General features: G+C 37.8%; 2 protein-coding genes across 2 annotated transcripts in view; one reads left to right on the forward strand and one right to left on the reverse strand.

The window, feature by feature from the left end:
* The window catches only part of atad1b (ATPase family AAA domain containing 1b), a 10,319-nt gene extending 5,678 nt beyond the window's left edge, over positions 1-4,641 (forward strand). The window contains exons 5-10 of the mRNA XM_016533709.1: positions 122-322; positions 1,803-1,909; positions 2,019-2,108; positions 2,232-2,282; positions 2,360-2,484; positions 2,668-4,641. Coding sequence (XP_016389195.1) covers positions 122-322; positions 1,803-1,909; positions 2,019-2,108; positions 2,232-2,282; positions 2,360-2,484; positions 2,668-2,788 — 695 coding nt within the window. The 3' untranslated portion in view covers positions 2,789-4,641. The remainder of the gene's footprint in view (positions 1-121; positions 323-1,802; positions 1,910-2,018; positions 2,109-2,231; positions 2,283-2,359; positions 2,485-2,667) is intronic.
* LOC107724695 (bifunctional 3'-phosphoadenosine 5'-phosphosulfate synthase 2-like) lies at positions 2,928-10,973 on the reverse strand. Its single transcript, XM_016533708.1, has 12 exons — positions 10,775-10,973; positions 9,261-9,375; positions 8,762-8,997; positions 8,515-8,653; positions 8,174-8,292; positions 7,915-8,028; positions 7,342-7,453; positions 6,129-6,334; positions 5,888-6,023; positions 5,468-5,736; positions 5,081-5,310; positions 2,928-4,795 (listed from the first exon to the last, which is right to left on the reverse strand). Exons 1-12 carry the CDS (start codon positions 10,799-10,801, stop codon positions 4,654-4,656), a joined length of 1,845 nt encoding a protein of 614 aa, XP_016389194.1. The 5' UTR covers positions 10,802-10,973; the 3' UTR covers positions 2,928-4,653.
* Between the last annotated feature and the right edge of the window lie 1,458 nt (positions 10,974-12,431).

A 12,431-nucleotide genomic window follows, 5' to 3' on the forward strand; every position in this document is an offset into this window, starting at 1 on the left:
AAGGATCCAGGCTTCTTCAGCCACCCAAAGGTAGGCATTAGATGGAAATATTTCCATAAAGTGTTTCTAAACTGAACTCCACACACATTATTCTGAGCTGGTTTGCTTGTCATCTTCTCAGGTGTGTTGCTGTATGGGCCTCCAGGCTGTGGGAAAACTCTTATAGCCAAAGCTACTGCCAAAGATGCTGGATTCCGCTTCATTAACCTGCAGCCTTCCACTCTCACTGACAAATGGTACGGAGAATCCCAGAAACTAGCTGCAGCTGTCTTTTCGCTGGCCATCAAGCTACAGCCCTCTATTATCTTCATCGATGAGATCGGTAAATGCATATTTACATTTTTATGTGTCCCTCTTACACCCCTTAATATTGATATACCAGTAGTTATTAATTTTACCCTTTGCTTTCAAAGGTAGATCGGTTCAGCTTCATTGCACATTTATGGATCACTGGAAATCTACTTTTGAATCTTAATTGGTATATTTTGCTCCTTTAAAGTCACATAATATGGCAATACAATTCTGGATATTTGTCATTAGGGCTTTTCACACCTGAAATAGTTAACCCTTGGTCATTCTAGTTTCACACAACTCATAATTTTTTTTTTGTGCTCCTGTGGCTCAGTGGTAGAGCATTGCGTTAGCAGCGCAAAAGGTCGTGGGTTCAATTCCCAGGGAACACACATACTGGTAAAAAATGTATAGCCTGAATGCACTTTAAGTCGCTTTGGATAAAAGCGTCTGCTAAATGCATAAATTATTATTTTAATTAATTATTATTGTAATTTACCCGGTGTTAACAATTAACCCTGGGTAGTCATAAGATGACATTTCAAACTGTACATTCCTAAACCCCGAGTTAATGTTCTTATTTGCATATTTGCGGTGTCAATGTTATTGATTAGACGAATGCAGCACACTAGGTCTTTACATAATAGCTCTAGCATTGTGCATCCTTATATGTGATCCTGGAGCACAAAACCAGTCTTAAGTCGCTGGGGTATATTTGTAGCAATAGCCAAAAATACATTGTATGGGTCAAAATGATCGATTTTTCTTTTATGCCAAAAATCATTAGGATATTAAGTAAAGATCATGTTCCATGAAGATATTTAGTAAATTTCCTACCGTAAATATATCAAAACCTAATTTTTGATTAGTAATATGCATTGCTAAGAACTTCATTTTTAAAACTTTAAAGGTGATTTTCTCAGTATTTTGATTTTTTTTGCACCCTCAGTTTCCAGATTTTCAAGTAGTTGTATCTCGGCCAAATATTGTCCTATCCTAACAAACCATACATCAAAGGAAAGCTTATTTATTCAACTTTCAGATGATGTATACATCTCAATTTTGAGCAATTGACCCTTATGACTGATTTTGTGGTCCAGGGTCACACATTATATATTGACGACAGTACTATCAAGTTTTCCAGAATAGACTTTTCAGACTATAAGAGAAAGAAAGAAAGGTCTCTTCTTTAATCTAATGTGCTGTGTTTCTGTGACTGTCCAAAGCATGTGAAAATGAGGTACGCGATTGGTTGTCGGTTGCTAAGGGTCTAGCTGTAGCATTCTAACACCATATTTTGATTCTTACTGTACAAATTTGGCACTGCAATGCAGGAGCAGGGTTTCATTACCCCAGGTAAAAAGCAGTGCTTATCCCGCTTATAAATTACTAGTGTGAAACGTACCATTACCTGGGGTTAAAAGCAGGGTTTAGAACAACGATAACCCAGGGTTAAGTGCAGTGTGAAAAACCTTCTTTCAAAGTAATTTCTATTCAACTTCATGTCTTAGATTCCTTTTTGAGGAGTCGCTCAAGTTCAGATCATGAGGCCACCGCTATGATGAAGGCTCAGTTCATGAGCTTATGGGACGGACTGGATACTGACTACAACTGCCAGGTATTATTCAGCATCTTTTTACTTTTTTAGTGATTACTGATTTGATCAGTGATTCAAGATGCAAATTAGTCTCCTCTTTTGATGTGTTGTGATTGTTTTCTGCATAAAGGTCATAATAATGGGAGCCACCAATCGGCCACAAGATCTTGATTCTGCTATACTCCGAAGGATGCCCACAAGATTCCACGTCAATCAGCCTGTAAGTCCCTTGAAATTAGCTCAAAATATGTTTATATGGTTTAAATGAATTTTTAAAAGTTTACTATTGTATCATTAAACTCTGTAGTGCTTTTGATAAATGATTCATTTGTCGTGTATTTAGAATGTCAAGCAGAGGAAAGACATATTGAAACTGATCCTGGAGAATGAGAATGTAAGTGTTTTATTAATTGAACTGTATGGTTATTGAAAGTTGCGAGTGCTGAAAGGGTCACTTTTCCTTTTCTGAAGGTGGAGTCTGCTGTGGACTTTGGTGAAATTGCAAAACAGACCGACGGGTTCTCAGGAAGTGACCTCAGAGAGATGTGCCGAGACGCTGCTCTGCTTTGTGTGCGTGACTTTGTGCATCAAGAAAGGTAAACTCTTAACAAAGGGCTTCAGACTCCGCACAGAACGTATCAGGCTTTTTTTTTTCATCTTTAAGTTTGGGGCTCTGTTTTACTCATTTACATAACGTCTAGCATAAACAGTTTAAATTTGAATCATTGTGAAACTGATCTGAGGCGCTCCCTTGTTAATTCTCCTCCATCCCATGACAGTCCAGATGAAGACTTCATCCGTCCCATCAGGCAGGAAGACTTGCAGAGGGCAATTGGGAAGATGAGGAAGTCCAAATCTGCAGGAGTGCAAGAGGCGTTTATGCATGTACCACTGGACTGAAATGTGATGCTGCTGTTTTAAAAGAACAAGAACCTAGATTTGGTCTGTTTTTCTTATTTGTGGCATATCGTCATGTTTTGCAAGAGGGGGAACTCAGGATTTATAAATGGTGGAATGGAGTTTTTTTTCTCTAATCATGTTTTTTTTTTTTTTTTGCACTGTAATTTCCATACTGTATTTGCCACTCAATCAATTAGCCTTATTTTTAAAAAATCATGCGTACAACCATTCTTAAGTAAATTGTCGCTTAAATGGGACCGTTTATGAAAGAATGAACGATTTACCTGAAATTAATTTTGTTTGTGTTCAAGAATAAGGCCCATTGTGTTTGTCTTCATAGGTTTGGTTTGTGTGGTTTTGCTTGTTCTATAAAACCCTGTGAGAGGTTTGTGAAGATGGGAAACAGTGTAGTTACTATTTTCAGTTATGTATAAGGCACGTACTTTCCCCAGCAATAATTATTTTTTACAATCCCAACAATATGTAACAATTCAGCTGATTTGTGAGCACAAAAAACAAAGTGTGTTCATTAACACAGTTTTAACTCAGAACAACTTGTTTCCCCCAGCGAGTGAATGATTTGATTGAGGTGCATTTACAGATTTATAAGCCATTTATATTGAATAAAATGTTTAAGCGTTTAATTTAGCCCAGAGTAGAGGTTATGTGATGACCTGTTGTATTGATATTTATTTGCAAAACGTTTAATATGCTTGCACAAAATATTTGGGTCCAGTGCCAAGCCGCTGCATGTACTCATCTGTCAGGTGTTATTTTTTTGGTTCGAGTGGGCAAAGGAGACTTGAAAATGGAAAGAAAAATTATTTTGGAGAAACCTGTCTATGGATTGCCAGCAATACAATGAACAATTGTATGCAAGAATTTTTCAGTTACTAGTTTTCCTAGTTTACAATAGTCCACTGCTCTCTTCAGTCTAAATGTGCTTAGAAGTCAGAATATATTTGAAATGTTTTGTTTACACTGTAGAAAAATTGGATGGCAATGGTTTTGTCTTAATTAAGTTTATTGGAATGACTGCCCGATGCACATTACATCAAATATTGTAAGAAATGACAGTGTAAATCTCACAAGTTCGTACAAAAAGTAGAACGAAGTAAATACATTTCCTGTAAGATAATAAATATGTTTAGGTTGGTCCGCTGAGAAAATGGAAAGACAATGAATATGCTCTTGTTCCTTCACATTGGATTCCTCAAGAGTTTCATGTTTATGCATTCAGCACAAATCTTTCACATTCATACATCGCTCTTTACAGTAACTCTGAATGTAAAAATAATGCACATTTACATTAAGGCACATGGACGTACACTGCAAGACAATATTGTTTTAATGTCAAAGACATCTGACTGTGGTTATACTCTGCTGCCAGTACTGAACATTTATAAATTCTTATAAAGAATGTTATAGAATTAATCTGCCTCTTCAATGAGTACAAGATGTTCTCCACTGGTGGAAATACTGCCAAGACAAACACTTATCCAAATAAAGCTCCAGTTGAGGTAGGTGAAATATTGGTCCTATTACCGTCAGGTATACTTCGAACTGCTCGATCAGACTAAGTCTATAACACACCTGATGCAGCAGTAGCTGTGTAGTTTGATCCATCCACAGGGTGATTTCAGGGAACAAAATATACTGTATTTTAAAGTAATTTGCAGGGCATAAATATAGATAGCATTTATCTAGGAATGTTGTAGAAATTAGTCTAATAAAGATTTATTATTGTTACAATGTAGGACTGGAATACATGATGCATCTTTCTATAAATCTATTTCTATCAGTTCTAATGAAATAGATTAAATAGAGCTTTACTGCATGTCTGCATATAGTCCAGTGCCTTGTGTTCACTGGTCCTTCTGCAGAGAACTGTAATACTCAGCTAGGACTTTCCAGGCTTTGGGGGCCATGAAACCATCAGGGGGGTTCTCCCCGCTGCGGGCAAGGCTCCGCATTTTGGTCCCTGAGATGAACTCAAATTCACCATGTCTGAAAAACAGAAATGCAGCTGACTTGAACTTCAGTTTCAGTAACAGTTCCTGGTCAAGCAGCTGTGAGCTGTGATCAATTCTTGTCAAGATGAGCAAAATACGGTATGCACACAGACTGAAGTAGTTTAAGTCTTTGGTTCTTTTAATTTTACATTTAGAGTTAAAAAGATATGCCATACTTAAGCTATCTTGATTCTACATTAATTAATTTTCATGTTAGGGGGTTAAACAGTTATAAATATTTCAGTGCAGTCTTAAGAGCTAAAATTAAATATTTACACACCTTTCCGTGTCATAGAAGTCCATGGCCTTCTTAACTTTGTTGTATGCAGCAACTCTGAAGGGAATAATCTCTAGAGAGGTGAGGCCTGGTGCCATGGTCAGCACTTTTCCACCGTGTGTGGGCTCGTACAGGTCCTTCTTTGTCTCCGGATGGGGCATACCTGCTGGATCTCGTCCTACAATGTAAAAGTTGGCCCCTGCGATCATCCTGGCCCGACAATGCCACTGTACCTATAAGGAAATAATTTTTTTGTCCAATTTACAATTGGTTTGACTCAATTATTTGTACTAAAAAAGGTCTAAAATGGCTGCAGAAACTAAGTTCATTCTGTTTATTAAAGTGCCTCTTTTTTTTCCTCCAGAGTAACATGTTCAACAAAAGTCTGACCTCTGTAGGCCCAGCATACATCATGGGTGAGGGGAAAATGGCCACAATGGTGTTCTCTGGATCCAGCACTTCTTCGTCCAGCACAGCAGCATGCTGCTTCATGCGCCAGTCCAGCGGTACATCATCCTCTTTGGTCCAGCCACCCAGAGGGTGCAGCAGCAGCACAGGCTTTTTGTAGCCCCGCTCCAGCAGACGACGCTTAGTGTCCTGCATCAGGAGCGCATGGCCGTTGTGCACAGGATTACGCAACTGGAATGCAAAAATGGCATCTGCAAGGGAAAGACACAATTGCGGAGGGTTTTGTATAATGTATATTGTGTATATTTGTATAAGGTATAATGTATTCCATCATAATAAGAGTATTCTTTACATAGTAATTGTCATTTTTTTATATGAAACTAATACATGTTTCACTTTTACCTGCTCTCATTTCTTTAAATTTCTGTCTTAGCTCCTGAGGAGTGAGACGGTACTGGTCAAGGCCATCATTCCACCTAATTCTCTCAAACACCTCCAGATCTCCACCGGCCAGCCAATCACCACTCTCCATTACCATCTGTACGAAGCATAAAAGGTGGCATTTCATTGGCTGATTGTGTTAGCAAGTATAACATACAACTGTTATAAAAGCAATGACATTGACAGACATGTGTCTTCTCACCTTGATGTATGGATGTTGGGGGCATGTTGTCCCCCACTGCCTGGCACATCTCTCTTCTTTACGATGCTCATAAAACTCAGGGTTGCGCATGATTGCCACCTTTTGACCTTTGAACTCCAGGACAAAAGCAGCACAACTGTCCAGCCTCTTTTTGTCATCCTTGGATATGGGCAGCACAATGGGAACAGACATGTTGATGACCCCCCCTAAACATACAATATTATTAATTATTAATTAATATTATTGCATGTAATGTTTGATATTATTACATTAACTCAATCTGCTAATTGAATACATATAAATGAAAGTTACTGATTATAATATAACTGATTATTACAGTGTTATTATTACATTTATATTTAATAATATATACACTACCGTTCAAAAGTTTAGAATTGGTAAGGTTTTTGAATGTTTTTGAATGCAGTCTCTTATGCTCACCAAGGCTGCATTTATTTGATCAAAAATACAATATAAACAGTATTATTGTAAAATATTATTACAATTTAAAATAACAATTTAGATATATTATAAAATATAATTTATATATAAATTATAAATTGTGGTAAAGCTGATCAATCTGGATGGTAAAGCTGAATTTTCAGCAGTCATTACTCTTCAGTCTTCAGTGTCACATGATCCTTCAGAAATCATTCTATGCTGATATGTTGATTTGGTGCTAAAGAAACATTTCTTATTATTATCAATGTTGAAAACAGTTGTGCTGCTTAAAGGGATAGTTCACCCAAAAATGAAAATTCTGTCATTAATTACTCACCCTCGAGTTTAGAACGACATGAAGGTGAGTAAGTCATGACAGAATTTTCATTTTTGGGTGAACTATCCCTTTAATATTTTTATGATCAGGATTCTCAAAAGAACAGCGTTTATTTGGAATAAAAATATTTTGTTTGTAACACTATAAATGTCATTTTTGATCACTTTGATCAATCCTTATTGAATAAACGTATTAATTGCATTTTGAGGAAAAAAAACTTTTGAACAAAAACATTTACACAAAAATAGAAAAGCAAAAAATAGAAAATGTTAACATAAATTTAATATTTGATAGTATAAACCTCATTATTTTTCTTAACTTTGTTAACTCTGAAATTACATGGAGAAACTATCAAAAAATGCCCTGCAAAAAAACTACACATTTTTGAGGGTGATGTCTCTGTCAGTGGGCTTAGCAGTTTAGAAATGTGTTTACCATCAAGCAAAGTTCCAAAGTGCAAGACTTGCAGGAATTCCCTCTCCCTCATGAAACCCCTCAGTGGAGTCGCCCAGCCCTCCGATAGAACCTGTACCCACTGCAAATCCAGCTACAGGACCAGAGAGAAACACACAAACAGAACTTCAGTTTTATTTCACGATAAGAGCGATAGTTTGCCACACAATAACAACAGGAGCGCACAGCCTTTGTGCACAGGATAACACAACTGGAATGCAAAAATGGCATCTGCAGGGAAAAGAGTTGATACACTAGCAGGGACTTATGGGAATTAACTTGTGTAAAAAGAAAGTGTAGGTTTAGGGGTAGTGTTAAATTTGCTACAGCATCATTATAGTGTGTTCCATCATTATAAGTTTGCCATAAAATAACAGCATTTTTTCTAAAGTAGTTCTTTTAGTTAAATTATGCAATAGATTTCCATTTCCAAACACCAGGTTACAGTGAAAAGCTTTCAGTTAACTGAACTGTGATGAAAAGCCTGTGGTGTAACATGCAGGGCGGTTGATTCACACAGCAGGGTATGTGGGAGTTTGTGAAGGGTTGCATTACCTCTGTGATGGTTAAAGTGGGGAGTATATTGGCATCACTCAGCACCAGGTCCAGCTTGTTTTCAGGAACAAAGAGCTCATTCACTTCTTCCGTCACACCAGTGGGCACAATATCCTGGGATAACGAATCATCTGGTCAGTGATTTTTCAACATCTCTCAACTGAAAATTGACAGTCTTGTGTGCTGCTGGCACAAAGAAAGGGACAACTGGCCAAACACAAGGATCCATTTGATGACCAGAAATGAAAGAATGACCCACCTGTTCCTTCAAGAGATCCACTAGCTGCTGAATGCAGTCATTGACAGTGAGCTCTCCAGTCTTCAACACAAGCTCAGGGGCTTCAGGCTTCTCATAGTCTGAGTCTATTCCCGTAAAACCTACATGGTAAAAAGAAGAAAAAAGTACTGTAGTTAAAACATTTTCTAGATACATTCATGTAAATGACATTATTGGCAAATGACATTATTCTCTGCATTCTTATGTCCAAAATAAGTCAAGTGTTTAAAGTTTTAAATGTTATCTATTTTCTCCTATCCATGATAAACATGATGGGACATCTATAAGCAATGCATTTATAGATTTATTTCCCCAAAACATACCTTTAATCTCTCCAGCACGGGCCTTTTTATAAAGTCCTTTGACATCTCTGCTCTCACACACCTCCAGTGGGGCATTTACAAACACCTCAAAGAACGGCAGACCCGCGCTCTCAAGGATCTTCCTGGCGTCATTTCGATCCTGTTGTGAGCACATGTAAAATCCTCCTCTTAATCAATCCTGATTTAGAAATTGTTGGAAAATATCATGTAATATAGGAACCTCTGATGTCATTAAATATCACGGCACCTTTGTAAATGGAGAAATGAAACTAGTGATGCAAACCAGTCCAGCATCAGCAAACAGTTTGGCCACCTCAGCCACACGTCTAATGTTCTCTTCTCTGTCTGTGGCCGTGAAGCCCAAGTTCTTATTTAGGCCATGTCGAATATTGTCACCATCGAGCGAGTAGCAAGGAATGGCATGGGAAACTAGATATTCCTCTAGAGCAAATCCAATTGTAGTCTTTCCAGCACCAGACAGCCCTGTAGAAAAAAGAAACACTGAACTAAAATTCACTTTTATTGTATGGAAAAAAGGTGTGATATTTTATGTGAATGGTGACTCTGTATGGAGACTGTCATTCTGCCTAACATCTCCTCCTCTGTTTCACAGAACAAAGGAAGTCACTCAGGTCTGAACATGAGGGTGAATAACTGATGACCGAATTTTCATTTAGGAGTGAACTTTCCTTAATAATTTGTTCGATCTAAATTTCTCCTGAAAGTTTTACAGGAGAAATTCCCACCTGTCAGCCAGACAGTACATCCACGAAATCCACCTCTGGTCCCAACCACCTGGCCACGCTTGCTTCTGCTCACATGGTGAGCCTGGTACACAACATTGGTTGCTCTCTGCAGATCCTACGTACAAAACAAAAAGTAGATATACATGATAGAAAAGTAAGCATGAGAACAATTTGCAAGTTGTGCAGTCAGTGCCTAAATCATCTGATTTTGACATTGTGTTTCTATATGGACAATGGGTCAGATTCACAAAAGTGTTTGAAGGGATCCTTCACCCAAGGATGCCCAAGGGGTACGGGGACACCGGGGACGGGGACGGGGACACCCCCCCATGTCATTACAAATCTAAAAGAATATAATTTTTGTCCGTACAATGAAAGTCAACAATCACCAATACTTGTTTGGTTTCAAAATATTTTTTTATGTTCCACAGAAGTAAGAAAGTCATACAGGTTTGAAACAACATGAGGGTAAGTAAATGATGACAGAAAGTTAATTTTTAGGTGAACTGTCCCTTTAATTTCAACTTCATGAAAAAGTAATATTAGCATCCCAGAACAACATTTGACTGAAGTGTAAGAAAGGCATCTTTCGAAAGAGCACAAATACACATCTTTTTCTTCTGAACAGTTTAATTCACACAGTTGTGTTCTTGTGGATTATATTCTAGTGTATATGACTCGGTCATCAGGACTGAGGAGGGAGCAGCTCCTGAAAGAAACAAACAAGGCCATTCATCCAGGCCCATGGAGAGTTGGCCAGCTGGAGCAGAGCCATCTCTCTCTCTCTCTCTGCACCAAGGCTCTTTGGATACACAAGAAATCCCAGCTTGATGCAAGTAACCCTGGGGTTTGTTAATTCCCACTGGTACACAGTGTCTCTTTGACTGAGGATATGCAAAATCTGGCTTCATAAGGAACTGAGTTACAAATAACATTAATCTTACATGGGATTTGAGTAGTTTTATATGGTTATATTGCGGATCACAATGACATGCATGTTATGGTTCTGGCATGTAAAAAAAAAACAGAGTTATTCTAGTATAAGGAGATGAGTGAGTTTAATTTATACTAAACAAAGCATGAAACGAAGTTAAGTCATTTGCCAAATCTAGACAAGGTGATGAAAAGGATAAGCCTGAATCATAACATCCTGCCACATCATCACAAATTTACATTTTCAATACGCGTTCTGCCGAAAACAAACACTTGTGTTATTTTAAGGGGCTGCCACTCCATATTCATCCAGTAGTTCCGTAAATTGTACGGATGATTAACTCGAGCAACTCTTACTTTGTGTGAATGTAGCGCATTTTAAAATAAACGTTTTTTTTTTTTTTATTATTATTATTATTATTATTGCATGATCTAAAAACAAAGGCATTAGTACTAATACAAAAGATTTCTGCTATGTTTTATAGTCTGTACATTTCGTAGTTCCTATCGATGCAACTTTTAAAAGTTCAGCGAGAAAGAAACAAAAGCAAGGAAAAAAAGCCGGACATCTGCAAACGTACCGTTCTTAGCTTTTTCATCCCAGACATGATGCCACAAAGCGAACACGCTGGCCGAGGCTTTCTAAAGACGTGACCCTTCCGAAACTAACACTGAGTAAAAGTAAAGTTAAGTTAGTGGAAGCCAGGATTGGACACGTAGCACTCAGCGCTCTTCCTGAAATCCTCCCACATCAGATGAGCGTGCGCTGCTCACGTCACAATCACGACTGCACACTGATTCAGTTACTCAGCATGTCTCTCGCAGTCACAGCAGCGTAATACAAAACGGAAGCATTAAGATACATATATGAAGAAAAACATTAGTGAATTATCATAGCCGCTATCTCTTTTGTTATCTTTTTGATTCCATAACAGGAGTTCAGGGCTGAACTGGGGTTAAAATTCGGCCCTGGACGAATCTAGCCCATAAATAAAACAGGACAGAAACAAATAATGATAAATATTACTGAATTCGCGGCAAATGCAACAAACTTAATAATGCATTATAAACGCACTTGACAGTCAACCACTGATTTTGAGCTAGAACGCAGAAAAGTTAGGCTACTGCTATTAAATTCTGTCATCATTTCATCACACTCATGTCGTTCCAAACCTGTATGACTTACTTTCTTCAGAGGAACACAAAGAAGATATTTTGTAGAATGTTACCAAACCATTTTGTAACCAAATTTTGTTACCTTGATTTCTACTGTATGGACAAAAAAATCTTGAATTTCTCAAATTATCTTCTTTTATGTTTCACAGAAGAAAGAAATGTATACAGGTTTGGAATTATATGATGGTGAGTAAATGATGACAATTTCCATTTTTGGGTGAACTATCCCTTTAAGAACTTTAACATTTGTAAATAGTTAACACCTAATTTAAGACACTGATATTTATCTTTAATCAGGCTCTTATTGAATAACATTTAACTTCAACTAAATTTAATTAGAATAAACATTTAAAGAGAAAGAAGCTATTAAAGCTATTCTGTTATCCTTTGCCCTAATGGAATTTACTATAGTTCTTGCATAGAATCCAGATTTTAACTGACTAGTATTAGTAAGATTGTGGTCACAAGAAGTAAAACTGTTATTAACTATTACCTGGCTATTTGTACAGTGTTAATAACTGCAAGTTAAATTACTATGGTGCTGAACGATCACCTCGTCATGCAGTTTACATTGTCGTGGCTGTCTTCAGCCAGCATGACTACAGAACCATTCATGTTCTCATATCACACGACTGTATAACACAATTCTGTGTCACATCTGAATGGATCAAGCGACTTGCGCTGTTTATCACTTTACATGGTGGCGGAGGCTATGATGATGGGATGATCGGGTAGCGCCGCTTCACACTTTGAGAAGGGTGTTCCTGCACAACCGGAGGCTGCAGTTTCAGGACCGCAGTTCTAGGACCCTATTCTTTTGGGCGCTGTTCCAAAGAATAGGGTCCTAGAACTACGGTCCTAAAACTGCGGTCCTGAAACTGCCTGTTGTGCAGGAACATATTATTGGGGCACACTTTTGGAGTAGGCTATTTGCTTTTTGCAGTTCCGCATGCGGTGTCATTTAAAAACAGCGCCTAATATGGTTGAGGTCTCCCTCGCTTCCAAGCCCCTCCAAAGACTTCATAGAGCCTCATGATTCTCAAAAAAAAAAAAAAATCCTTT

Source organism: Sinocyclocheilus rhinocerous, unplaced genomic scaffold (genome assembly GCF_001515625.1).
Source record: "Sinocyclocheilus rhinocerous isolate Xijiao unplaced genomic scaffold, SAMN03320098_v1.1 scaffold1026, whole genome shotgun sequence".
Classification (NCBI taxonomy): domain Eukaryota; kingdom Metazoa; phylum Chordata; class Actinopteri; order Cypriniformes; family Cyprinidae; genus Sinocyclocheilus; species Sinocyclocheilus rhinocerous.

Coding starts and splice junctions, on each gene's coding strand:
- LOC107724695 (XM_016533708.1), bottom strand. CDS start 10,801: ATGTCTGGGATGAAAAAGCTAAGAACG. Junction 8,654..8,761: donor TCATTTCTCCATTTACAAAG/GTGCCGTGATAT, acceptor TGCTCACAACAG/GATCGAAATGACGCCAGGAA. Junction 5,311..5,467: donor TGTATGCTGGGCCTACAGAG/GTCAGACTTTTG, acceptor ATTTCCTTATAG/GTACAGTGGCATTGTCGGGC.